General features: G+C 50.9%; 11 protein-coding genes across 11 annotated transcripts; 5 read left to right on the top strand and 6 right to left on the bottom strand.

Annotated features, from left to right (window-relative positions):
- Window positions 1-66: 66 nt before the first annotated feature.
- On the top strand, window positions 67-640 carry COCSADRAFT_79267 (uncharacterized protein; the record flags this gene model as incomplete). Its single annotated transcript, XM_007697811.1, has 3 exons — window positions 67-118; window positions 232-431; window positions 512-640. 3 exons carry the CDS (start codon window positions 67-69, stop codon window positions 638-640), a joined length of 381 nt encoding a protein of 126 aa, XP_007696001.1.
- A 164-nt stretch (window positions 641-804) lies between these two features.
- Window positions 805-3,351, bottom strand: COCSADRAFT_167623 (uncharacterized protein; the record flags this gene model as incomplete). The annotated part of the gene is made up of 5 exons (XM_007697810.1): window positions 805-1,749; window positions 1,802-2,005; window positions 2,052-2,346; window positions 2,397-3,166; window positions 3,229-3,351. 5 exons carry the CDS (start codon window positions 3,349-3,351, stop codon window positions 805-807), a joined length of 2,337 nt encoding a protein of 778 aa, XP_007696000.1.
- A 740-nt stretch (window positions 3,352-4,091) lies between these two features.
- Window positions 4,092-7,031, top strand: COCSADRAFT_178223 (uncharacterized protein; the record flags this gene model as incomplete). The annotated part of the gene is made up of 4 exons (XM_007697809.1): window positions 4,092-4,339; window positions 4,395-4,715; window positions 4,763-6,707; window positions 6,761-7,031. The coding sequence occupies 4 exons, from the start codon at window positions 4,092-4,094 to the stop codon at window positions 6,836-6,838; spliced, it is 2,592 nt and encodes an 863-aa protein (XP_007695999.1). The 3' UTR covers window positions 6,839-7,031.
- Window positions 7,032-7,911: 880 nt separating this feature from the next.
- Window positions 7,912-9,262, top strand: COCSADRAFT_272178 (uncharacterized protein). The gene is made up of 2 exons (XM_007697808.1): window positions 7,912-8,155; window positions 8,206-9,262. Exons 1-2 carry the CDS (start codon window positions 8,015-8,017, stop codon window positions 9,091-9,093), a joined length of 1,029 nt encoding a protein of 342 aa, XP_007695998.1. The 5' UTR covers window positions 7,912-8,014; the 3' UTR covers window positions 9,094-9,262.
- Window positions 9,263-9,868: 606 nt separating this feature from the next.
- Window positions 9,869-10,644, bottom strand: COCSADRAFT_167621 (uncharacterized protein; the record flags this gene model as incomplete). The annotated part of the gene is made up of 2 exons (XM_007697807.1): window positions 9,869-10,298; window positions 10,406-10,644. The coding sequence occupies 2 exons, from the start codon at window positions 10,642-10,644 to the stop codon at window positions 9,869-9,871; spliced, it is 669 nt and encodes a 222-aa protein (XP_007695997.1).
- Window positions 10,645-11,248: 604 nt separating this feature from the next.
- Window positions 11,249-11,653, bottom strand: COCSADRAFT_167620 (uncharacterized protein; the record flags this gene model as incomplete). The annotated part of the gene is made up of 2 exons (XM_007697806.1): window positions 11,249-11,308; window positions 11,360-11,653. 2 exons carry the CDS (start codon window positions 11,651-11,653, stop codon window positions 11,249-11,251), a joined length of 354 nt encoding a protein of 117 aa, XP_007695996.1.
- A 1,199-nt stretch (window positions 11,654-12,852) lies between these two features.
- COCSADRAFT_156811 (uncharacterized protein) lies at window positions 12,853-13,849 on the top strand (the record flags this gene model as incomplete). The annotated part of the gene is made up of 3 exons (XM_007697805.1): window positions 12,853-12,883; window positions 12,935-13,370; window positions 13,420-13,849. The coding sequence occupies 3 exons, from the start codon at window positions 12,853-12,855 to the stop codon at window positions 13,847-13,849; spliced, it is 897 nt and encodes a 298-aa protein (XP_007695995.1).
- Window positions 13,850-14,050: 201 nt separating this feature from the next.
- COCSADRAFT_272148 (uncharacterized protein) lies at window positions 14,051-16,028 on the bottom strand. Its single transcript, XM_007697804.1, has 2 exons — window positions 14,682-16,028; window positions 14,051-14,620 (listed from the first exon to the last, which is right to left on the bottom strand). The coding sequence occupies exons 1-2, from the start codon at window positions 15,882-15,884 to the stop codon at window positions 14,252-14,254; spliced, it is 1,572 nt and encodes a 523-aa protein (XP_007695994.1). The 5' UTR covers window positions 15,885-16,028; the 3' UTR covers window positions 14,051-14,251.
- Window positions 16,029-16,568: 540 nt separating this feature from the next.
- COCSADRAFT_108816 (uncharacterized protein) lies at window positions 16,569-18,456 on the top strand. Its single transcript, XM_007697803.1, has 2 exons — window positions 16,569-18,059; window positions 18,109-18,456. Exons 1-2 carry the CDS (start codon window positions 16,631-16,633, stop codon window positions 18,237-18,239), a joined length of 1,560 nt encoding a protein of 519 aa, XP_007695993.1. The 5' UTR covers window positions 16,569-16,630; the 3' UTR covers window positions 18,240-18,456.
- Window positions 18,457-19,552: 1,096 nt separating this feature from the next.
- On the bottom strand, window positions 19,553-21,670 carry COCSADRAFT_33300 (uncharacterized protein). Its single transcript, XM_007697318.1, has 4 exons — window positions 21,339-21,670; window positions 21,000-21,275; window positions 20,833-20,943; window positions 19,553-20,622 (listed from the first exon to the last, which is right to left on the bottom strand). Exons 1-4 carry the CDS (start codon window positions 21,370-21,372, stop codon window positions 19,697-19,699), a joined length of 1,347 nt encoding a protein of 448 aa, XP_007695508.1. The 5' UTR covers window positions 21,373-21,670; the 3' UTR covers window positions 19,553-19,696.
- Window positions 21,671-22,033: 363 nt separating this feature from the next.
- COCSADRAFT_33299 (uncharacterized protein) lies at window positions 22,034-23,795 on the bottom strand. Its single transcript, XM_007697317.1, has 6 exons — window positions 23,650-23,795; window positions 23,507-23,599; window positions 23,431-23,444; window positions 23,036-23,363; window positions 22,401-22,764; window positions 22,034-22,330 (listed from the first exon to the last, which is right to left on the bottom strand). The coding sequence occupies exons 1-6, from the start codon at window positions 23,779-23,781 to the stop codon at window positions 22,305-22,307; spliced, it is 957 nt and encodes a 318-aa protein (XP_007695507.1). The 5' UTR covers window positions 23,782-23,795; the 3' UTR covers window positions 22,034-22,304.
- Between the last annotated feature and the right edge of the window lie 381 nt (window positions 23,796-24,176).

Raw genomic sequence — 24,176 nt, 5'->3', positions numbered from 1 at the left:
TCACACACCTCTCTATACATACAATCTGTCCATTGTTGCCCCCCACTTAAGTTTGCCGTATCTACAATGTCTCAACCACCCAAACAATCTGCGCTTCAATCCCTCCGCAATTGGGGAGGTACGTTTGTCATGCCTCTTTCCTGTTTCCACCACTCACGTGCCTCACTCTACGCATTGGCATTGGCATTGGCATTGGCATATGTACGCATCAAACTGGCTGACTATTTACAGAAAACTCCGTACCACCTACGCTGTTGGCTACGCTCATCACAGCCCAACATGCTCGGCCCTTCCAAATTTTCCCTATGATGTTCCCACCAGTCTTGCTGTTCTCATCATATCTGAATCTGAGCAACTACAAGACGGATTCAGCTGGTATAACTGCTGCATGGAGTGGGCTATATGCTTTGCTTGCTATGCGAAGGAGTCAGGTATGTTCAATTCTGCCACGGGTGAAGGGCTCGCTCGCCACCTAAGCCAATCGATGCTTGCAAAACTAACAAGAAGATAGGGCATCAGAAACAAATTCACTGTACGAGGCGTGGTAAGAGGAGCATCGTTGGCTCTTTGCGCAGTCAACGTCGTAGGTTGCGGTTTGGCGTACACGTTCGGAAAGCGTGAAAAGGAGGAAAAAGAGTAAACTCAAATGAGTGGTAATGAGTGTAACATACTGTATCCATTAGACCGTCATGACCTAAAAACTACACATCAGTATCGAATAAGACATGTATTATTAAGCAATCTACCCTGCAAGACGCCTTCGCTATGCTGAACAATCGACGTCGTCTACAAGACACGAGACGACTACCATGCATCGCCCCACCCTTCCTCTTCCTCCTCATTCGCCTTTGGCTCTTCCTTCTTGGTCTCCTTCGGTGCTACAACGACCTTCCTCATTGCCGATCCTGTTGTACTTGACCTTCCTCCAATCACAGGTCTGGATGCCTTGACGGCTGGTGTAGTAGACTTGGTGAGACCTTTGGGTAGAGTGTTTTTGATGGGTTTCTTGGCATTCGATTGTGCTGCTAACCATCCCGCAAAGTCAGGCTCACCCTTGTCATCAAACACTGTAGTAGATGTTGGTTTTGATACTGCTGGCGTGCCCCATGGATCCTCGTCCTCTTTTGATTTGTCCTCTTCGTCAACAAAGCCGCCCCAATCGTTGTTGAAGTCTTCTGCCTCATCATCAAAATCAGCGGCTAGATCCGGTGATGCGATGGTGGGTATGGACGCAGTGCTCTTGGCGCTGTGGAGTGTCATGCCTGGCTTACTTGCTAGCGGAACTGGTGGTTGAGTTGTAACAGCCGGAACAGAAGAGGGCCTCTGATCAGCTGCTCCATTAGCCCCTGAGCCAGCTTGCATCTGTCCGCTTGTTGTTGCCAGCTTATTTGTAAAGCTTGAGATAGCCCAGCCAGCCCACGAAGTGTCGTTGGCTGGGGTCCCCATGCGCGGCGAAGATCCTGCACCAGTTGGAAGTCCTGGCGATGGCAATACAGTCTCAGGCATGGTAGCAGCAAACTTGCGGATACGTGCAATATATACATCAACGGATTTTTGAGCTTGATCACGCACAAGCTTCTCCTTGTCCACGAGCGACGGGCACATAATCGGGAGAAGTTGCTTTGCGCAGTCTTCCTCACTAAAAAGATCCGCGGTTGCAGCCAATGCCAGAAGGGCTGCATTTCGTGCATGTACGAACGGGTCGCGAAGTGCACGTGAGAAGGCGGCAGAGAGAACTTTAGCTCGACTCTGTCCAGGCATTAGCATGCTACAACTCCAAGCACATATTGAATAAACCTACACTTGCACCCAAGTTCCGTGCGATTTTGCCTAAACAAATCGTAGTATTCGTCCGGATACCAGGTTGCTCGTCATTGGCAGTCTTTGCTAGGTAGCGGAGAAGTTCGCCGTTTATGATTCGGTCTGAAAGTTTAGGCACTACCGTAAGAACAGCCTTTACTGTCTGTTCTCTGACCACAGGGGCGACATCTGAGAACCCAGTAACCTATGAAGGTCAGAACAAACTTGAAGATTCTCTTGATGCGGCTTACCATTTGCGGAAAGATTTTATCGCTGACAAGTTTTTGTGGGAGATGATCGATCATCAGCGGCAGATTGTCCAGGAGGCACACACGAATGCCTCGGTCAGGGTTGGCGAATAATCGTACCACGACTGGCGTGATTTGGGCCTCATATTCTTCCTCTGATAGTTTCTGCCCGATTTGCATCACTGTACCAAATACTTTGGCACCTCCACCCCCAAATTCTACTGACTTGAGCAGTTCGGGGAGTACCTTCATCTTGAAGAAATCAGCAGGAAAGTCGTCTGCGACCGCATCCAGCTTCCTGATACGAATTAGCATCTTTGGTCAAGGTATTATCGCAGGGAAACCAACCCAAGCAACTCATTCCGCTCGTCCTCAGCTTTGAGACCAAGATTCTCGATATCATCCGTGACCTGAATCAGTGGTGTTTGGAAAAACCCGCCTACACGCTTTCCCTGGTCCAAGAACTGACTGATGCTCATACGTGCTTTGGGGTTGGGATTGAGAAGGCGCTTGTAGGATTGGTGCATGCTTGGAGGGATGCTCTTCATTTGCCCCAACTGGTCGCTGCTGTTGTAGTTGCCAGTGAAAACCTCAAAGATCAAGATACCAAAGTTGTACGCATCCAGAGCGTGTGTTGGATTTTGCTTGACAACTTCCCATCCTCCTTTGGAAACTTCTGGCGCCATGTATCGTGCTGCATCAGGTATGAGACTGCCATAGGTGGGTATGATGGAGTCATCCTCCTTCACAGAGCTCAGCGCATCAAAGCCGCCAAGCTTCCACTCGCCACTTTCACTGAAGAAGATGGAGGCTGGACGGATGCAGCCGTGTATGGATGCAGCATCGGCATTTACGAACTTAAGCGTTTTTGCGACGTTGTGCAGCCCCCATTTGGTAGTTTCCTCAGTCAGACTCCTTCTCTTTACATGCCAGCTGAGCGGGCTGAGTCGCTCTGTGGCGATGTATATGTATGTGTCGGTCTCGACGGTATCGAGGACTTTGACTACCCCTGGGTGGCGCAGGGTTCGTAACTTTCGGAGCGCATTGCGGGCGAGAGGCAGTCGAGACTTGTTTGCCGTGATGTCAAAGGAAAAGATGCTGCACTTGGAGCCGTCGTCCTAGCCCCCAGTTGTCAACAGCTGTTTGCGTGTGTGTTTGTGTGCAGATATCTGGGCCATACTCGCTTTGTGCCATTGTGCAGCGTCCAGATGGAGTCGTTCAAGTCGACACGATCGCCAAATGTGTAGCCAAACGCTGGGCCCTTTGAAATTGCAGAGGCAACGGCAGACTTGAGGAAATCCATGGTTACTGCGTGCGGCGAGACGTGGCCCCGCTTGCGCTGCAAATAAAAAAAGAGCGTAAGTGTTTGTCTCAATGACACCACGGGCAAGCAAGCACATGCGCCCAAAGGCCAGATGGATGCGCGCATGCCCCACTGGCGCGCCATTGGGCGGGGGGTCTGGTTCTGCCCTTGCCCAGCCATCACGTGATGACGCGCTGTAACGGTTAATCTTTACGACCACGAGGTCCCTGGCTGCCTTCGCTTCTGTGCTCGCTCCGCGCTAGCCCACTGCTAAATCCTGTGTCGCGTCTGCATGGCCACATTCACACCACTGTGCTTGCATTTTGTTCTATTCTTCTTTCACCCATGTTGTGCCCAACTCTGCATTCCATCCAAGGCGCGTCTCACCAGACTCAGCCCTATTGCTATAGCACAGGTAAGCTAAGCCCCACTACAGACCGACGCGTATTCCGTATGCGTGATGACCACTGGTAAAAGGTTAGATCGCCGAACCATTGTGACGGTTTGCCTTGTGGCTGCCCTGCGGCATCCTGCATTCTGGCGCATTTTGCCCGTGTTTGCTTGCCCGCAGTGGAACCGAAGGAGGAGCCTCCGATGGGGCGAAGTGCTGCTTTACATAAAACTGAAAAGACCTGACGCATTCTCCACTCACGTGACACACACCGTTCCTGCGTTGTAATAGAAAGCTAACCCGCATGTACCGTGCTAGGTTCATTCTTTCTTCCTATTCAGCGCTTCAGATGAGATACGCCAAAGAACGACGACTATCATATATTAGCACGAACAGCAACGTATCCACACATGACCGACCCAGTGTGGATTCTCGGGATCCTATATCGAAGCCCAGTGCTATCCCAGGCCGAAGGCAAACTCCTCGGCTGATTGCAATATCACCACCCCCGCTCAAGCGTAAGCGTACAGCCTGCGACGAGCCACAGGTGAGACAAGATTTCTCAAACTTGACAGGCCTCAGTGCGTCCAAGGATAGGTATTGTGCATCAGGTTGTTGTATGTATCAAGGCTCAACTAATTCGTCCTCGCAGCTTGCATGGACTGTCTGCCTTCTACACAGGTGCGCAAAGCAACCATGAACATCTTTCTAGGCAGTCACAAACTTTACGTTCATTACAAGCATCTCCTGGCTATCATGCGCGAAGAGACCAAAGCCGCAATGCCTCCCTGATACAGAAAGCTCGCGGTTCCTCAAAAGCGCTGTCAAAGTCGGAGTCCTCTTTCAAACCCACTTGCCGAGTATGCGACAAAACTACAGCCACAAGCTATAACCCAATTATCGCCTGTGCAGGATGTGCTAGAACATATCATGACAGCTGTCGGAAACCGTCATTGACCCAAGGGCTTGACCCGTAAGCTATCGTAGCGTTGTGCATTGAACGAAGGCTAACACCGTCAGGCAACATTGGAGGTGTTCAACATGTTTGAGCGACACTGAAAAACCTGCTAAGCCCCTAGTGTCTTCGAAGTCGGTCTCAGTTAGATACTCTGCAGCGAGAGAGATCTTCAAGCCGCGAAGCGCACGATTTCCAGCTGCGAAGTCGTCTAGACCTCCCGAGGGGACCACCGCTAGTGAGCTTGTCGATACTCGGGATTTCCGTGCTAGTTCTCTAAGCGCAAGGAGTTTAGAAAGCTTATATAGGCCTAAGGAAGTCTTTGAGCCATCTTCCCAAACTGAGCCCCTTGGCCTCTCAGATAACCTGAGAGCACATATGCACCGTTTGGGTCAGCCTGACAATCTTGATTCATCATCTCAGGAGCAAAGTGTTGAAGCTCAAGTCAACCTCGTAACTACCAGTTCTTCAAGACAACTAGAGATACCTGAGACTCCTGATATCGCTGCTCGCTGCAATATACCACCCACAACGAGTAGCACAGAATTGACCAAGTTCAATTTTTCAATGGCTGGAACTACTCGAGCAGATGAGACCAAGACTTCCTTTTGGTTTTATTCACATCAACCAACGCTCGAGTCGAATATAGGGAAGATCAATGATCATGCAACGCCTTACACGCTTCCTGCATCATGCAACGACCTAGAGCCCAGTAACTCCACAGAGCCAATCTCTGCTTCCAATAATGCAGAACGAGGAACCGTACTTCAAGCAGTCGCAACACGCGGAACATACACTCTCCACAATGCCTCCTTCCAGTCACCGCGCAACGGACAGCAGTGCGAAAATGATTATGGAAAATCACCTGGCGCATCAGAGACAACACAAATGGGTGAGCCACCAGCAATTGTACCACATGTTTCCCACATGGTAGATGAGGTTCAGACTCACGTTTCTCGACAACCACCTTCAACTGATGACACAGTCTCGCGTGAGTTGCTTTCTGTGCAGCGGGAGTCGGGAAATGTGAATTCAGAGGGCTCTCCCGATGGTATAAGCCCATCTGTGTCTCCCCAAATTTCCTTACGTTCGGATCTGGGTGACATGTATTCACCCGCGTGTCAGAAGCGCCATACAAACCAAGAGCTAGCTAGGATAGCCTTGGCTTGTGCAAATGGTGCAAGTATGACGGCTTCGCAGATTGTTGATTGGCTGGTCCAAAAATTCCATTACCTTCAAAAGGGGCAGTCTGCATGGGAAAAGAGCCTCAAGGCTGTTCTTTCACGCAAAGAGTTTCGTAGCGACAAGGCGAGTGGTTTGCATGGGGCCCATTTGGTGTATAGCTTTGCCAACACAGCATTTAAAGCTCGATACGAGGAGGAATATCGAGAGTATATCATGCAATGCTCGCAAGAACATGACCGAAAGCATGCCGTCCGGCCTGTTACCGTGATCAAAAGCAGCCAAGGAAATGAATTCAACAGTGCAGCATGTCCTCGGTCTTCTGCAATCACATCGGCAATACCGGATTCCAGCTTCATTCCATCGCCAGCTACCACCGCTTCCAACGGTGACTTACCGCCCGACCTTTTCAAGTTATCTGACTCATCTCTTGTAAAGGACATAGCTGAGTATGCTTCTGAAATCAAGCGCGAGACGAGCTTTCACCATGTATACCCTCGTAGCACTCGGCCTTCAATCATGTTGATGACTGCAGAGGAGAAGGTCATGAAAGTGGCAGAGATCCGGGCAAGACCTTCACGCAAAGCGTTATTCGATTCAAACCAACGGCTAGCGCACGTTCGAAGGTATAGGCGAATGGACATTCATGATGAAAGTGATGGAGCATGGAACACTCAATCTTCGGAAGTAGAAGGGTACCCCGCAAAAAACGAAGCCGTCACCAGGGAATGTGATGAACCCCGGTCGTTGCGTGAAGTCTTCAATCTCCCGGTCCATGCGGTGCCAATGAACGATGGGGTCGAGTTGGCTTTCCGGGATGGAACTTTAGTGAGTCAGCCAAGTACGACGCTTGTAGATCGATATGTTAATGAGCTAAACAGGTCAACGGTCGACTGCCACGACCACGACGTGTATACAGGGTGGGGAAGAGACTTGGAGCCGGACTTACCGTCAACTGATTTATCACAAACACCAATGTCGGCCTCATAGCGGAGGTTCCGGGCTTTCTGTCTTGGCTCAGTTTACAGCATCATACCCGATTAATTTCCAATCAAGTGAATTATCTTGGAGTAACAAAAACAAAAACAACAAGCTGCACAACATGTTGGCAGTGACGTGCACACTGTGTCGACTATTGAAACTATTGCCGAGTTAAAAATGTCGACTGAGAAGTGGACATGTGGACTGGTTCGCGATTTAAAGTTGGGTGGTGATGACAGGCCCTGGCGTGGCGCCATAACCTTACCCCTCCACCGCAAGCGCTTCCACACAAGATGCTTCCAGACTGTGGGGGCAGCGGGTTCCACTTCCCAACAACGCCTCGCATTGGTGACACGGCAGTGCTAACGAGATAAGGTCTGCCCATATCTTGCCGCCCGCAGATCGTGGGGCTCACGGCGTGCAGATGTTTCTAAACCTGAAACCAGATCCCTGCGGCTACGCGATGTGGTTTTAAGGCCCCAAAGCCAATCAATACGCGACTGCCGCACGTCGACCAGACCATGCCTGATCGTCTGGATGCTAGAACCCCACAGCAACCCTGTATGATTGCCGACGCGACAATTTCGCTGCCAGCCTCGCCAGCTGGGAATTGGACGACTGGGTCGTTGTTGCTCTGCTGTTCCCGCCGGGGCTAGCGGGGAGCGTTTCACATGAGCCGGCAGCACAAGCGCAGTAATAGTCCTTGGGCTCATTTGAGCCACTCAAGCCTGAAGCACTCGAGCGTGAAGCCGTGCGAGCATCCAGCGCCATACGCCCCCGCCTGTGCTATTGTAAGGTTCACGAGAACGGCCAGGCCAGAGCTAGCGGGTCAGTTTTGTCCTGAGGTCCCCTTCTTCACCTTGGGTTCTTTTCTCGCCTTTCACTCTTCATCTTCTCGGTCTCTATTGTTTGCCATTGTTGCTACTGTTAGAGGCCTGTTGCCTTGACGGCGTGGGAAATTCCCCTTCTAATTCACTTTCAACCTTGCCCTTTTTAAAACCAACACCCACTCTTTATCTATCTATCTTCCAACCTTTGTCGCTAGACGCGCCTTTCCCTCTGACTCAACCAACTGCTGGACAGACCCAATTGCCCCACGACGCCAACTTGAATCTTCCAGCATCCACAACTCTTTCTCTATACACAAAAACGAAATGGCGCTTCTCTCAGCTGAACACCTGGCCGGGCCGGGCTACATCATTCTCAACGTCCTTCGTGGACTCAACATCATTGCTCTGGCTTCAGTAGTTGCTAGCAGTGTTGTCATGCTTGTCAAGACTTTTATCATTTCCAAGGTACGTGAAAGTGGTTGATTTCAACATTGTTGGTAGCTGACTCTCTTCAGTTCTTCTTCTTCGATGCCACGAGCCATGTCATCACCGCATTTGCAGGGCTCTTCTTCATCGTATCCGAATGCTCGCTCTTCCGCAGTTTCTTCGCCCGCAACTGGCCACTCCTGAGCCCCTCTCATGGCTTCGTCACTCTAGGCTGTGCCATGATGATCATCGGCATGAACCTCCTCGGCAACATGAACAAGGAAGCCACAAGCCAAAAGTCACTTACCATGCCCTTCTGGCGTCTCCTCGTCGCCTCGGGCGTCCTCTCCTTCGTCATTGGCCTCTTCAACATAATCGCCAGCTTCATCTTCCGCGATAAATCCCGCAAAATCACCGCCCGCATGGTCCGTTCCCGCGGCGCCATGACGCTTCACGAAGACCTCGAAACCCAATCCCAATGGACCGGCTCAAACTATGAGTCCAAACTCAAACCCTTCACCCTCTCCTCCCACCAAACCGGCAGCACCTCCTCCCGTACCCCACCCATGCGCATGCCCACTCCCCCCGTAGACTGCGGCTCACCACCACAACCCCAACCCAAAGAAACAGACACCCACCACCTCTCCCAATTCGACTTCAACCCCCTCCGTGCCCTCCGCACAGCCCGCCAATCCTTCCTCCCCTCCTACCACTCCCAAACGTCTCCCGCCAAACTCAACGTCTTCTCCAACCGGCCCGCATCGTCAATCTACTCGCGCACCACCTCCGGCGAACCCTCCCGCAAGCGCTTCTGGCAGCGCCAGCGCGAAGAGCAAGAGCAGGAGACTGCCCGTATGCCGGAGATTAGCTATCCGCTTAATGTCAACCCGCAGTTTGCGCACCTTGTTAAGCCGAATCTTGCGCATCATCCTAGTGTGAGGCGTCCGGAGTTTGACTTTGATAGTAATAAGATTTGAGAAGGATCTTCGTCTGTCTTAGTCGCTGATGATTGACGAGGGGACAAGGCCAAGAGGAGAGTAAGTTAAGTGTGGGGTTGGGGGTGGAGGATGGATGGCGAAATCATGATACCACTTTCTTTTTTCTTGTTTTTTCTTGTACTGATTGATTGCATTACACAAAATGCATTACTGCTACAGATTAGATATAACAGCGGGCGTTTCTTTCTCTTTTTCGGCAGTACTACATTCCTCTCTTTCTCTCTTTTTACATGGAAAAGAATGATTTTACTACGAGAATGGCGGGATGAAAGGCGGGCCGGGCGCTCCGGGGGAGCTTTATCATGTTAGATGATGGATGCCCCTGTTGAGTATATCTTTTTTCTCCTTCTTCGATGAAGGCAAATCAGGACTACGATCATTTCATTGTTTGTTTCTTCTTTTTTTTCGAGATGCTTCTCTACTCTCTTTCAGGATTGGTGTTTCTAATATACACGTGGTTATAGATTGGAATGTCCAGTATTGTCCTTAATTCCATTGCTATCAATGCGAATCTTTCGCTGTTGCTACATGGTGCGATGCATATATCTATATGTACACGTGTTATACAGTAAATCGGACGGTTCATATAGGGTTGGCGTTTTTTTTCACGTCAACGAACATTGTTCGAGGTGTTCAGCCCACCGACCCAGCAACGTGCGTTGCTGAAACCCTCCAACCCACACAATTTCATACATGGACCCTCCGCTCGTTGCAGATACGCTCTTCCGCCCCTCTTTCAACCAACTTTTACCCCTCACTCTTCCACCGCAATCTCCTGGAACGGATCAATAGCATTGCCCTGTGGATCATACAACTCAAATCTCGTGCCATCCTCCATCGTCAAACTATACTCTTGTGTATAATACAATCCACCTCTTCCCTTTCGCCTGCACTTCAAGCGCACCTCGCCCGCCTGTTTGGTTCCCTTGACCCAGAAGCTGATATCAATGCGGCCATGGACCTGGTTGATTTCACCCTTGATCCACGGGTACTTTGACGCAAAATATATTTCATCGCCGAGCTGCTCGCGCACGAGCGGGTTAGTGCGCAGTGCGTAGAGGGTTGCGGTTACAACGGAGGATTCTTGCTTCTGGTAGTTGAAGAAGGCGAAGAGGGAGACGGCCATTGCGATGACAAAGATAGGGAACGTGCGCAAGACGTGTGGGGATATTAGGGGTGGAACCCTGTTTAGCAATGTTGTTAGCATTCTAACTCAAGCTTATTCCTTTTTTTTGTGAATTCTAGGTCTTCTCTGACAGGTGGGAAGAAGAGGATTTGGGATTCGACATACGGTGGCAGGGCGCGATTTGGGCGTCGCTCGAGCAGTATCTCGCCATCTTTAGGTGGGGGAATGAGGTTCTCGGGAGACCAAACGCTCGTTGGGGTTTTCCAAGGGACGACGGGCTTAATGTCATTTTGCTGTGGTGGTGTGGTGGACGCATGGCGGAGGGGCGCTATGCGGCGGAGACATTGGTATCGTGCTTGAGGCCGCGCTCGTATCAAAGCCGGGGAGAGCCGTGGCGGTGGCATGGTGCGAGTTAATGTTGTAGTAGGGGCGCAATTGCACGGATGGAGGGTTGCGTATATGAGATCAGTCGATGCTAGTTGTGGTGTTTGCATGGTTTGCATGCCCGCGCTAGTAGATCTGGTCGACTATGGGGCGGAGTTAAGCCGGGTAAACCCTGGCCATGACCTTATCATCTGTTAGGCACATGTCCCTCCTACACTTTATCATGGCGTAATTTAGGTCATATGGAGTTATCGTGTCTATTCTAATTCCTAATCGACTACTAGATGCATACTATCACTCTTTCCTTCTACTCATTTTGCCCAACCCTTTGACATACCTGCGCACAAAAATGCTATAAGTCTGTGGATTTCGAGTTATCCATCTGATTAATCATCTTCACTGTGTTTCGTGCAAATAGGGTTGCGTCGTTGTTTCACCAATGAACATACACTTTTGCTGCAGTCTTTTCAAGTTACGTATAGTGGCTTGGGAAACATATTAAGGTTTGAACAGTTTATTGAATGCTAAACGCTCAAAATATTGGGTATCTGTCCTCATATCGTACAATCGTTACAGCGCTATTAATACATGAAAGAAATCTTGCCCCTAAATCGGCTGGAAAGTCTAGTAGACGCGGCGGGCATTGCGACCATCGGTTCCGTGCATGCGGCGAGTGCCAGCAGCCTATGAAATGATTAGAAAATCGCTTGTCGTTGTAGGTTGTTTTCGACTTACCTTAAGGCCGGGCCTGCGAGTCAGAGAACCCCTAAGCTTCATCATCATGCCGCTGACCTTGTCACCCATGGTGGCATGGCGCTTGTGGTGGTGAACTGGGGCGGCGTGACCGTGGTGACCACCAGTAGTGCGGGTGGTCCTGGTGGTGGTAGTGGTAGTGGTGGTGGCTGCGGGGGCACGCTTGGTGTGAGTGCGTGTCTTGCGGCCTCCCATTAGACGGGTCTTGAGAGATGGGCGTGCAGTAGTGCGGGTGGTACGGGCAGTACGGGGAGCGGAGCGGCGTGCAAGAGGCATGGTTATTGAGTTTATTTTTGGTGATTGATAAAGTAAAGTAGATTGATGATGGTAGTTGAGTTGTTGGCTGCGTGTGTTGATTGTTCAAGTTGATGAGAGATGTATTGTGAAGATGGAGATACGAAACACGCAACAATAGCTCATCTTATATCATTCTGCTGCTCCTCAGCTGTTGATCTGCCTATCTATCTCAAGGCCTCTAGACCCTTGGTGGAAGCGTCCCCAAGACCAAGAAATCAAGGACTCCAATGTCCAGCCGCCCAGATGGAGTTGTGATCATCGACATCTCACGTCATGCAGGGTCCCGTCAAGCCAACTTGGGTGTTGGCACCCCTGGCACACACGTTGGTGGCTCGTGTCGCATGACGTTTCTTGTGTGGTAGTTTGTCGTGGCATTGGATCTAGGCGTGCTGTTGATTGGGCTGGAAAGCGGGTGATGATGGCGGCTGGTGTCTGGGGGTCAGCGATCACGACGTGGGCTGTGGCTGGATGCGGTCATAGCGGGTTGTGGTTGCTGGACCCTGATTAAAAGTGGGGCTGTGCGGCTACGTCATATGCATCTTTGAATAGCCTCTTGAGCGTCATTGTGGGCTTGTGAGGAGGGGTTTTGCTGTTGATCGCGGTAGAAGGGGAAATGGAGTGTTGTAGAGTTTCGCAATTTAGAGTCTGGACCCGAGCAAGAAGCATTGTTATTGTTGGCTGTGCACGAGTGATGACGTAGCGATGCGCGCCAGTCGAGTTACTTGAAATCACAGCCCTTTGCAGCCGTACCCCACGTTTAGAGCTTTACTTATTGCTGGTGTTTGAAGCTAGCATACGTTGGTTGCAAAAGAATACATATCTGTACAGATATGCGCCCTGATCACGTGGCTACACAGAAACGACGTCAAGCCACGGGTAAGGCTGAGGCAGTTCCCACCAGTTCGTGCAGTTTGTGATACACCATCGATTGATGCTTTTCTATTGTCGATGGAAAGGTCCTGGTACAGCGTCCCTGACGCTTCCGGAGTACTGCTCCACCTTTGCTCATGAACGCGCAGTGACCGCCTTGTGATGTCACGGTAAATTCCCAACATCAATAAAAGTCTCATGCTGAACGTGAACCACAACTGTACTAACAATCTCTGCCTCACGAAACTGTTGAAAGAATTCATTTCCTTTTCATCTAATTTCCAGGCACAAGCATTGCAAAAAACACCATGTCTTCCGACAAGGGACAGTTCGAGCAGGGTAAGCACGAATAATCATCAACTACTGGCCACCATTAACAACGCATCCCAGGCTTCCAGCCTGATGTTCAGCACCAGCAGGTGCCCGGTCTACAATCAAAGCTTGATCCCATGCCCAAGGTTGATGAGCTTCCCACACCTGAAGGCGGCGCAGAAAAGTACAAAGCTGCCGGCAAGCTAAAGGGCAAGAAGGCCATCATCACAGGCGGAGACTCAGGCATTGGTCGCTCAATAGCAGTCTTGTTTGCTATGGAGGGTGCTGATAGCTTCATTGCTTATCTGCCCGAGGAAGAAAAGGACGCCCAAGAGACCAAGAAGATGGTTGAAGAGAAGGGCCAAAAGTGCCATACCCTCGCCATCGACCTCAAGCCAAAGGAAAACTGCAAAAAGGTCATTGACGAGGCTGTCAAGGCTATGGGTGGCATTGATATCCTTGTGAACAACCACGCTTACCAGATGATGGTCAACGATATCAGCGATCTCTCCGAGTAAGTACAGAAGCGGATTGTTGATATATACAAGGCTAATAATGCACAGGGATCAATGGCTCCACACCTTTGACACCAACATACACCCATTCTTCTTCCTCTCCAAGTACGCCCTGCCACACATGAAGCGCGGCGCTACCATCATCAACAACGCCTCAATCAACGCATACATCGGCCGCCCAGACCTCCTTGACTACACCTCTACCAAGGGCGCCATCATCTCTTTCACCCGCGGTCTGTCAAACCAGTATGTTGGAAAGGGTATTCGCGTCAATGCTGTTGCTCCCGGCCCTGTCTGGACCCCACTCATCCCCGCGACTATGAACGACGAGGCCATCAAGCAGTTCACCGCGCCAATCGGCAGGCCGTCGCAGCCTAGTGAGATTGCTACTTGCTTTGTCTTCTTGGCGAGCAACGACAGCAGCTCCATCAGCGGCCAGACTATCCACGCCAACGGCGGTACTATTGTCAACGGTTAAGCGTGTGCTGGTTCCCACGACACCGCGACTTTAATTTCAGAACAAGATGCATGTTACGAAGTTATGAGGTAATTACCATAGTCATTAAACGAGATTCAATTCACCCAAACCTTTTGTTGACCGCTGCTGTGACATAATCCCGTACGTGTTATTTCCGTCCCAGCGCTCTGGTACTCGAGATGCAAATCTCAGCCCTTAATAGTGACATGTTGTTTCAACAATCAACAGCCACGAAATGTTACCTCGACCCACGGGCACACAACTGACAATCAAATTCCAAAACGCGCTAATGCATCATCATATCCATACCCAAAAATCCATTCCATCATTTTTCTAGATGCCAGGTTTGCTTCTCAAACACGCTGATGCCATATTAGATAGATAAAAAAAGCAAAATCCCCACTAAGAATGACCTGCAGTCCCCTCCTTGGACGTCGTAGGTCCTTCCTTCATCTTCTTCATGATATTACTCAACTTGCCCCTCCCATGCCCACTCCTACCTTCAATCTGTGAGCCGGAAACCGGCGGTCCCATATACGGTGTCTTGGCCTCGGCTGGTTGAGGAGTATGAGTTGCTGCGTCTCCACTTACGGACGCTTGTTGCTGTTGATATTGTTGCTGTTGTTGCGCCTGACTTGCATATTGCCTCGCGCGCGAAGCTTCGATTTCCGAGCGCCCTTTTTCGATTACGGCTTGGTTTTTTGCGTGGGCGGCGGGGTTGCGGCGGTCGAAGGTGTCGTTGAATGTGCCTCGGAGGGTTTCTCCTGCGCCCTAGGAGTACTGGTTGGTTTTGCTTTTGGGAGTAAAAAGGTTTGAGGGAGGGAAAACGTACATGAATGCCGGCGGCTGCGGCTTTGAGGTTGGTCATTGTGCTTTGCTTGGATAGGTCATGGCCTGGTCGGTAGGGCCCTGGACGGTTCGCGTCGTTTGATTCCATGCCAGGGTGGAGGTCGGGTAGTTGTTGGGTTGGTACGAATAGTGGCATAACAGCATGCTGATGCTCGGGCATGGGTGGTACAGGCGGTATATTGTTTCCGAGAGACTGCCGAGGAGCGCCTTGAGGTGGTGCCCGAGCTGGGTAGGAGAAATTTGCACGTGAAGGACTGCTGGGAGAGACTGGGCTGGCAGTTTCGTCCATGGGATCTGGGCGTTGTATCCCCGGTGAGACTGAGTCCAGCTCTACCCTATGCCGTATATTGTTTTTCGCTGGAATGGGTGGAGACGAGTCTCTAGCGATTTGGGAAACTTGAGGTGAGAGTGTGTTTCCTTGCGGGGGGCCGTTCTCAGGTATTGGGGGAGTCAGGTCGTGGTGTATGGCAGATTGAGCAGACAGGCCTGGGCCTTGGGGGTGGTGATTATCAGGTTGAGGCGGAGCCGGCTGTGGCGGACTAGGACCAGAGGTGTGTACACTTTGTGGGCCCTCTTCACTACCGTCATGAGGTTTCATTACTGTGGTAGAACCTCCTGGACCAGTCGTTGTGGTGGTCGTAGTCGTCGTGGTAGTTGTAACTGTGACTATGTTCCCCGTACCAGCCTGGCGGTATGTCTCTCTAGCCACATCCTCATGGCTCGAACGATGCTGGGCTGTTTGCTGAGGTGGCGCAAGACTGTCTTGTGTATGTCCATTGGACGATGGGTTATGCGGTAGAGGTACTTGGTTGTTCGATGATTGACGGTGAAACTGTTCACCAGAGATCGGACGTGTTTGGTTTACGAGGCTTGGGTCGGCACTGCTGCGTTCGCTACTGTAGTAAGCAGAGTCGATATCTTTACGAGGGTTTTCTTTTTCTGCGTCCTTTGGAGGTTGGCCGATGCTTTCTTTTGATGCCTTGTCTTTGGATGAGAATGGATTGGACATGCGCCATTTTGACCGCTTTTCTTTCTCAGCGGGTGTCATATTTGCGTAGCTGGAAATAGGTTGAGATGGGTTGGCTGCTGGTTGGCCACTCAAGCCGCCGGTCATCTGCTCAAGTTCCTGTCGTTCTCGACTCTTACGTTTTTGGAGTTTTGCAGGTTGCCGAAAACCGTCGCCCATCGCAGGTAGAAGTCAAAGTTCTATCGGCAATCCAATGACGAGGAGCAGATTGAGTTGTTGGATTATTCAAGGTCGTGAATGGCTCAGTGAGGATGATAATTGAATCAGCAAGTTTTGTGAGAAACTCAGAATCTGTGTGAATACAATCAAAGCCGCGTCAACTCCCACAGCGGGGAAGCTCCTCCAACGAGAACAACAATTAAGCAAGTCCTCTACGCGCTGGACCCCATGATATCATATCGTGGTTCTGTGGCGCTGAACAGCTGTGGCGTCCAATAAGCGTGAGCTGTTACATGACGATCAGAGAAAAGACGGCTGACGGACAGGGGTCGTATTGCTCAATGATGACGGAGGAACGCTGGCTAGTGATAGTGCAGGTTTTCAGAATGCGCCATGTTTCCGCGAGGAAAGGCGCAGCCAGTCTACCCGTGACTACCCTTGTAAAACTTGAGCATTGTACATGTCTTATAAGTGCTTAATGTTTTGAGGAGTTAAATTACATGTATAACATAAGGAGAATGAACATGCTAGGAACTGTGGGGTAAACTCGAAGTCAGCAACGGAAACGCGCGAGTCACGGGATCAGCGCCCACCCCGCTATGCTCTAATCGATCAGGCAGCCACACGTGATAGACACGGCTAAACTAGATTTATTTTCCACTCACCAAAGCAACATTTCAAAATATATTTCACGGGTGCAGTCGTCTTTGAAAGAACAAGTAAACTGGGTTTGTTTGTGCAGGATCATGGCTGAAGCAATTGGCCTTGTGGCAAGTGTCTTGCAATTGGCAGGGACGGGTTTGAAGCTTTCACAGGCTTTGTATCAGTATGCCGACAGTGTGGCGACAGCTGACCGTAGGATCAAGGATGTTGCGAAAGAGATCAAGCTTACCAGCTTCGTCATTGAGGAATTGGGCGGCATTTTTAAGCAAGACGATACCTTGAGCTTGATTTCGAAGAGTGCTATTGCGACAGCAAACGAGACTCTCGACGAATGTTCTAGAATGTTTGGAGAAATTGAAGCGACTTTGAATAAGAGCAAAAAGGGAAAGATAGGTCGACTAATACTACCATTCCGGGAACCCAAGATTGAGCTGCTGCGAAGCCACATCGACAAACTCAAGAGCACGCTGCAACTTCTAATGCAGGTGCTTATGCATGCATATCAGGTATCTTCAAAAAAGCTTGACCGCGAAGCCGAGGCTAGACAACGAGAGGAGATTCGACAGTTACTGGAAAACAAAAAAAACACCACCAAGAGATATGAGGAGTCGTTGCAAAGATTCAAGACGAGCAATAGTAACACTGAACTTGAGGATGATGAGGTCTCCTTTGATGACAGTAGATCTGTTTCAACTTTGGTCGCCAAATCGATCGGCTCTACGATGACTCCTGATTCTCTTGCAGAGTGCGCTCAGCATGTCCGAATACTCTTGGAAAGCATCGAACGACTGCAACAAGCTCTGGCAAGTACATCTGAAGGCGATGACCATTCAGACGATCATCAGATGGCCATTGGATCTTACTTTGCTGCTCGCTCCCATCTAGATAGCGTCCTGCTTGGTAGCTCGAACACGGGAAATAAAAACGTGATGCTAAAAACGGAAAAGCATATCAATGTAGAGGCTCTAATCCCAAGATACAAACCCAAAAGTTCCATATTGGGAAAAGAGAAGAAAGAATCCATTGTTGTAATTGAGACAGGTGCAGGGGATAAAGTTGAGGCTGTGAAGCAGGAGAAAAACCCAGTACGACTGCAAGGAACAAAGAGGCAGAATGAGGACATAGCCTACGTGAAAACACCAAAGAGACAAGGTCAATCTGTTCCAGCTACACTTTTTGGCAGCAGTAAACCGCATGCTAAAGAAGACGATCATTTACGCTACGGAACTAATCCATTTTCATGTTTGCCAGACCATCGGAGGCAGACCCAGACGTTTAGTTTTGGATCAGCTTCGGGTTATTCCTATCACTATTCCACGTCACAGAAACCTTCAGAAAAAGTGGAGATATGTGTGCCCGTACCTCGCTCGCCGGCATATGCGCCGCCCCTTTCCTCGCCAGCATATGCACCAGCTCTTTCGTCACCAGCACAGGTGCCAGTACACCTCCCGCTACCCCCAGTATCTGAATCTGCGCCTGCACCTGCATTTGAGTTTGAGCAACGAGATTATGGTAAGTGTTGTACTCCGTTTTCTGAAAAACCAAAATTGACGCACTACAGAGCTCGAAGTTGATATCAAAGAGATGGATCGTGCGGGGCCAGAAATAGCGAGCTCGCCATCGGAAACGGCGTCTCGAGGAAATGATGAGGTAGACGATTTACTCAAAGAATGGACCACATGTTTTGCATAGAAGAAAAAAAGGACATAGGAAAACTTGCAGTTTCGAAATCATCTCGACCATTTCACTACTCTAGCCTACGAAACAAGCGTTCTGTGGAACAATATTCCTCTCACAAAACAAAAATACTCCGTGTCCAACGCCCATCCCCACACATAGAAAACAAAGGAAACTAGAACAGAAGACCATCCCTACCTCTCCCGACCTTAATCTCCTTCCCTACATCTCCCGATACACTTCCCGTACTTTATTCTGCCACTCCGATATCGATGTCGGAAGCCAGGCGCCCGCCGCCGCCTTCCCTACCGCTTTCGCGCTAGCAGCTAGTACGTACCTCCACCGAGTCGGAGTCCAGGCAAAATGCCGCCGCCCCCCACGGCAATGCATCCGGCAAAACACGCGTTTCCGATGCTTTTCCGAAAGCAAGAACACCTGGATGTGGATGTGTGTAGAGCATGCGACCAAATCCTAATAGTGAATGTATGTAGTTGCGTGTGTGTATAGAATGCGCAAGATGAATGACGGCGGGTAGCGAATATAGGTACGTAGTATGCGACGAAGCTCAGACCTACTAACTATACTCGCAACAAAGATCAGAAGATTCCTACTGTTAATCGTGACATGCATCACAAGAGCGAAACAACTCCTCTTATCAAACCTGCAACCTACATTGCACCTACACACCCTTTCACATTTTACCATCACACGCCCTCTTACTTTCACATGCCCGTCTATCCATGCATCCATGCATCCATCCATTTAGAGCTACGTTTGCATACAAGGCAACTTGACCCCCACCCTTCCCAAACGCGTAACCCCGCGTGACTATGCGTTTTGCGTTATAAGAATCTTTCTTCCTAGTATATTAAGTAAATGCACGGAACAAGGGAAATGCAGAGGCAAGGAGGCTAGGATGGATGCAGGAATGAGCTTAGGGTAGCTTAGCTATGCTACATAGCTTTGATGTGCGATGGATAGTGACGGGGGTGTTTGATCGTGATGAGGGGTGTGAAGTGTACAGGCTTTCTTCTTCTTGCAGGATTTATTTCTTCTTGATTTAACGGGTGGTGTGACGGAAGGGAAGCAGATAGCAGTCGTATGTTTGTTTGTTTTTTTGCTTTTCAGCACGTGTGACGAGGGAGGTAGGTGGGGGGTCTTCGGGGTTGCGTCTACGTAGTTGTGCGCAGAGGGGTAAGTGAGAGAAGATAGAAAGCAAAGATAACGGATATGATCTTTCTTTTTTGTTTTTGCAGTTTGGAGGCAGACTCAAATGTCTTATTGAATTTTTTTCCAACCATCAACAATCACAGTAAAAACACCAAGCAAGAAGGTATTGTTTGAATCGTAATTGTTCTACTCATAAGAGGTATCTATGTACAAAGGCTAAAACCAGCAAACGCCATATCCAATATAAAGGTATCGTAAGGTATACAAAAGTACAAAAGATGGTCAAATCAGTGGCGAAGTCTTCACCACCAGTCACCCTGGTCGTGCATGGCAGCAGCGACCTTGCGGAAACCAGCAACGTTGGCACCACCGACAAGGGATGGGAACTCGCCGTCGGCAGGGGTAAAGTACTCCTTTGCGGTGCTGAGACAGTTCTCGAAGCAGTCCTTCATGATGCCCTTGAGCTTCTCGTCAACCTCCTCGGCGGACCAAGACAGGCGCTGAGAGTTCTGGGCCATCTCGAGACCAGAGACCGCGACACCACCGGCGTTGGCAGCCTTTCCGGGGGCGTACCAGATGGCGCTGCCCTTGTTCTCGCGACGGTGAGCCTCGAAGACCTCGATAGCCTCCTGTGTGCAGCCCATGTTGGAGCCTTCGGCAATGAACTTGGCACCGGACTCGATGAGTGCCTTGGCCTCGTCCTCGGAGACCTCATTCTGGGTCGCTGATGGAAGAGCAACGTCGACCTTCTTGACCTCCTTCCATGGGCGAGCACCCTCGACGTATCTGTAGCTGTGGTTCCCAAGGGCAGTAAGCGCCTTGCGCTCCAGCTTAAGAGCAGCAATCTGGTTGATGACATCTGGGGTGAAGCCCTTGTCGTCGTCTGCGATCAAAGCACCCTTGCTGTCACTAAGGGAGATGACAGTACCACCAAGCTCAATGATCTTGAGGGCAGCAAACTGGGCGACGTTTCCGGAACCGGAGATGGCGACGCGCTTGCCGGCGAATGACTCCTTTCCGCCCGAGGCGTAGTTGATCATGTGCTCAACATAGTAGACAAGACCGTAGCCAGTGGCCTCGGGGCGGATCAACGAACCTCCCCACGAGCCTCCCTTGCCGGTAAGGACACCCTCCCAGCGGTTGCGCTCCGCTCGGTATGCGCCAAAGAGGTAGCCAATCTCGCGGCCTCCTACGCCGATATCGCCCGCAGGAACGTCGGTGTCGGCACCTGTAAATTTACGTAAGTCAAATGTTCGATTGGAGTACCAAGAAGACAGCAAACGTCGCCGACGGATAGACGTAAAGTAGACGGGAAGATAGGCAAGGTTGACCCGCGGGCTTCTCAATGGCGTGCAGTCGGAATGCAGGCATGCGAGGCCGTTGCGGGTGCATGCCCCACCAAGGGAATGTCAAAGACGCGCTAGGGATAGGGACCTACCAATGTGCTTGTTGAGCTCCCTCATAAAGGCAACACAGAACTTGCGGATCTCATTGTCGGACTTGCCCTTGGGGTCAAAGTCGCAACCCCCCTTGCCACCACCCATGTTGACTATGGAAGAATGTTAGTTATGCACAAAGTAACATGGGTCTGGGTAAATGACATACGTCCCGTGAGGGCATTCTTGAAGATTTGCTCAAAGCCCAAGAACTTCAGGATAGACAGGTTGACAGTGGGGTGGAAACGGAGACCGCCCTTGTAGGGACCGAGTGCAGAGTTGAATTGCACGCGGTAGCCCTTCTGGACCTGGCACTCGCCCTTGTCGTTCTCCCAGACGACGCGGAACTGGATGATGCGCTCGGGGATAGAGACTACCTCGAGGGCCTTCTTGTACTCGGGGTTCTTGGTGAAGAGGGAAGAGGCCTCGAGGGTGGAGACGAGCTCTATGGGAGAGGGTTAGTTGTGCTGGCGCAATGGGTAAAGGCCAATGTAGGCCGCGGACATACCCTTCCTGGCCTGCTCAAACTCGGGCTCAGACATGGTGAAGTGGAAGTTGAGTGTCTTGGTAGAGAAGTGTGTGGGTAAGAAGATTGACCAAGTTGGAGTCTGAGAGGTTGCTGTGAAGAGGTAGGAGCAGAAGTTCAGTGGTATATATAATAGCAGTCTCCGTGGGCAGGAGGGTTCGCCGCTGGCGGGAGGGCATTGCGACGACGGTAGCGGAGCAAAATGGTAGTCGAATTCAGTACGTCACAGGCCGTGCGACTGGGCGGCGGGGGGACGCTCAATGGTCGCGGGCAGGCTACTGTGCGCCATGTTGATGCAAACCGTGGTGTACACTTTTTACACTGATAAGCAACGGGCCAATGGGCGGGCGAGGCCGTGTATCGCGGCGTGTTTGCACGTGTAGCAGGCGGGATGCGGGCACTGCAGGCTGGTAGCGGCGCTGTAATTGCACATAGTCAAAGGCTGTCTATCCATGGGGTGCGAGGGATGCCGACGTCGGCGCCATGGGCGGGTTACGTTGAGGTTTTGCTAGTCGCTTGTCAGGCCAGAGGATAAGACGGCGAGGGCGGGCGCCGCCGCGAGCATGTGGGCTGGGGGCGCAACCCATGCATCCCGTGCCCGACGTGTAGGCACACGCGACACCTTGGCTTGTTTAGCAGTAGTAACGGTAGTATTGCATGTCTTTGTAAATGAATGCTCGGCCTCGATTATTGTTGCATTGCACAGCTTGCGTGGACGTGTTTTCTATTGGCTAAGTAGTTTGCACGGGTAGCAATAGCAACAAGGGACTGCAGTCTTCAGGTAGTCACTGTAGTACCCACGTCTCATGCAATTCCATAACATTGAATTTGCCCATGTCTGGTCGTAGTATGTGTGTAAAAGCGTGCATGTACATTGTACCCCGACATCCCCATCCTCCACGGCTTGGCTACCAAACCCCCACGCACGCGACCTGATCACCTCCACGCTCAAGGGCAATCGGTAGGGTCCCAGTCTGGAAGAGGAAAAAACACTTGTTAGTAAAAGCTACAAAACCACAGCTTGCAGCCACGTGAGTAACCTACCAGTCACCAAGTATTCGTCCAGAGCATCCATCGCCTCCACGTCGGCAGCTTCAATCTCGAAGCCCCCAACCTGAGCATTCTCAATCATGCGCTCCTTCTTGACGCTCTTGGGTAGCGCAACATAGCCGTGCTGGAGACTCCAGCGGACCAGCAGCTGGGCAGGGGTGCAGGAATACTTGTTGGCGAGGGACACAATCGTCGGATGCTTCATCCGCAACGCGCGAACAAGTGGGGCATATGCCTCGACCACAATGTTGTGCTGCTGACAAAACGAGGTAATGTCCTTGCGCGTATTGAAGGGATGCACTTCAATCTGGTTGATCGCTGGAGCAATTCTCGGATTCGAGTCGAGCAGCTCTTGCAACTAGAGTTGGCCGCTGGTCAGCAAAAAAACTCTCCGCAAGCAGCGCTTTGCAAAGCATCAGCGGCAGCAGCTGACTTCGGCGAAGTCGGGTGCCTAAGGGCTGCAATGACTCGTTTCTGCGCAATTCAATAATTGAAAAGCCATTGCACAGATTGCCTCTTCAGGCTCGGTGTTCGCGCCAAGGCGACAAGAGTTACGGGACTTCCCGACCGAGGAGTGAAGCAAAGTCCATCATGGCCGCCAGGGTCTAGGGTCAGATCAGACTACTCACATGCTTTACGCCATAGTTAGACACGCCTCCAATCCTGACCTCGCCATCATCGATTGCGTCCTCGACTGCTCGCCAACTGTCCAGCCGCGCTTGCTTGCCGCCATATGGGGAATGCAACAGGAAAAGGTCAATGTAGCCCAGCCCCGCTTCCTTGACCGATCTCTTGATAGCTTTACGAGCCGTTTCGTATGCAGAATTGGACGCTAGCTTGGACGTGAAGTGGATATCTTCGCGCTTGAGCGAGTGTACATTTGCTTCGCTTTGGAGAAAATCGGTAATGGCTTTGCCCGTCTCGCGCTCATTGTGGTACATCTGCGCCGAGTCGACCCTGTTGCACGCGTCATCCATGATCCGTTTTGGGGAGAGAGCCAGACTGCTCCTCCGTGATGCCCTACCCCCGATATCCCGCCTTGGTGTTGTAAGCATGCTGTGCACTAGTCACGAGGAAATACTGCCAGACAGATTGCTTACCTCTAGTGCCCACCGCACGGCTTGATACGTTTCCTTGCCGGACGTCAAATATACGCCCAGTTGGATGGTGGGCATGGACAAGCCATTGGGAAGCTGCATGGATCAGAGATGGGTGCCATATTATGTAACCGCCTGCTGCGCACCTTTGTCCGCGAAGCCAATGAAAAGGACGACTGAGCCATTGCCAATACGGTCGGTAGTGTCTCGGATGCAAATTTATCTTTGTGAAGCTGCAAAGGGCCGACAAGAGGGTGAGGGATGGACGTCTGCGGCATCACGGATCTGCTCGGTGAGATGCTGGTTACATCATGGCCCGCTTGTGGCCGGGGTGCTGAACCATCGCGATTGCGATCGCACCCACGGCCAGGGGTTTGACATGTCACATGCACATGCCAAGTTACCCTTCACCTTTATTGTTCGGGTCGTCTGTATACGCTAGCTTTGTATGTGTATACACATGTACATCTACTTATATTTGTAACGCCGACGGTGGCTTTTTCCATGTCTGGCCTCTAAGGCCTGGCGGCTACATGTTACACAGCATGACCGTGTGAGCCTCACATCTGGTAAGAAAAGCCTAAACCCCATGGGATCGGCGAGCTTCTTCTTCTTGGACAACCTTGATGGTGGGTTACCATGACCTTGGAATGAATGCAAGCCAGCGCACTGG

Source organism: Bipolaris sorokiniana, assembly GCF_000338995.1.
Source record: "Bipolaris sorokiniana ND90Pr unplaced genomic scaffold COCSAscaffold_2, whole genome shotgun sequence".
Lineage (NCBI taxonomy): Eukaryota > Fungi > Ascomycota > Dothideomycetes > Pleosporales > Pleosporaceae > Bipolaris > Bipolaris sorokiniana.
The sequence above is the reverse complement of the archived record's forward strand: the minus strand, read 5'-3'. Positions and strand labels throughout refer to the sequence as shown.

Coding starts and splice junctions, on each gene's coding strand:
- COCSADRAFT_272178 (XM_007697808.1), top strand. CDS start 8,015: ATGGCGCTTCTCTCAGCTGAACACCTGGCCGGGCCGGGCTACATCATT. Junction 8,156..8,205: donor AGACTTTTATCATTTCCAAG/GTACGTGAAAGT, acceptor GACTCTCTTCAG/TTCTTCTTCTTCGATGCCAC.
- COCSADRAFT_272148 (XM_007697804.1), bottom strand. CDS start 15,884: ATGGGCGACGGTTTTCGGCAACCTGCAAAACTCCAAAAACGTAAGAGT. Junction 14,621..14,681: donor CCGCAGCCGCCGGCATTCAT/GTACGTTTTCCC, acceptor CAGTACTCCTAG/GGCGCAGGAGAAACCCTCCG.
- COCSADRAFT_108816 (XM_007697803.1), top strand. CDS start 16,631: ATGGCTGAAGCAATTGGCCTTGTGGCAAGTGTCTTGCAATTGGCAGGG. Junction 18,060..18,108: donor GTTTGAGCAACGAGATTATG/GTAAGTGTTGTA, acceptor GACGCACTACAG/AGCTCGAAGTTGATATCAAA.
- COCSADRAFT_33300 (XM_007697318.1), bottom strand. CDS start 21,372: ATGTCTGAGCCCGAGTTTGAGCAGGCCAGGAAGG. Junction 20,944..20,999: donor CAAGAATGCCCTCACGGGAC/GTATGTCATTTA, acceptor ATTCTTCCATAG/TCAACATGGGTGGTGGCAAG. Junction 20,623..20,832: donor GGAGCTCAACAAGCACATTG/GTAGGTCCCTAT, acceptor GTAAATTTACAG/GTGCCGACACCGACGTTCCT.
- COCSADRAFT_33299 (XM_007697317.1), bottom strand. CDS start 23,781: ATGCCGCAGACGTCCATCCCTCACCCTCTTGTCGGCCCTTTGCAGCTT. Junction 23,600..23,649: donor CATTGGCTTCGCGGACAAAG/GTGCGCAGCAGG, acceptor TGATCCATGCAG/CTTCCCAATGGCTTGTCCAT. Junction 22,331..22,400: donor GGACGAATACTTGGTGACTG/GTAGGTTACTCA, acceptor TTCCTCTTCCAG/ACTGGGACCCTACCGATTGC.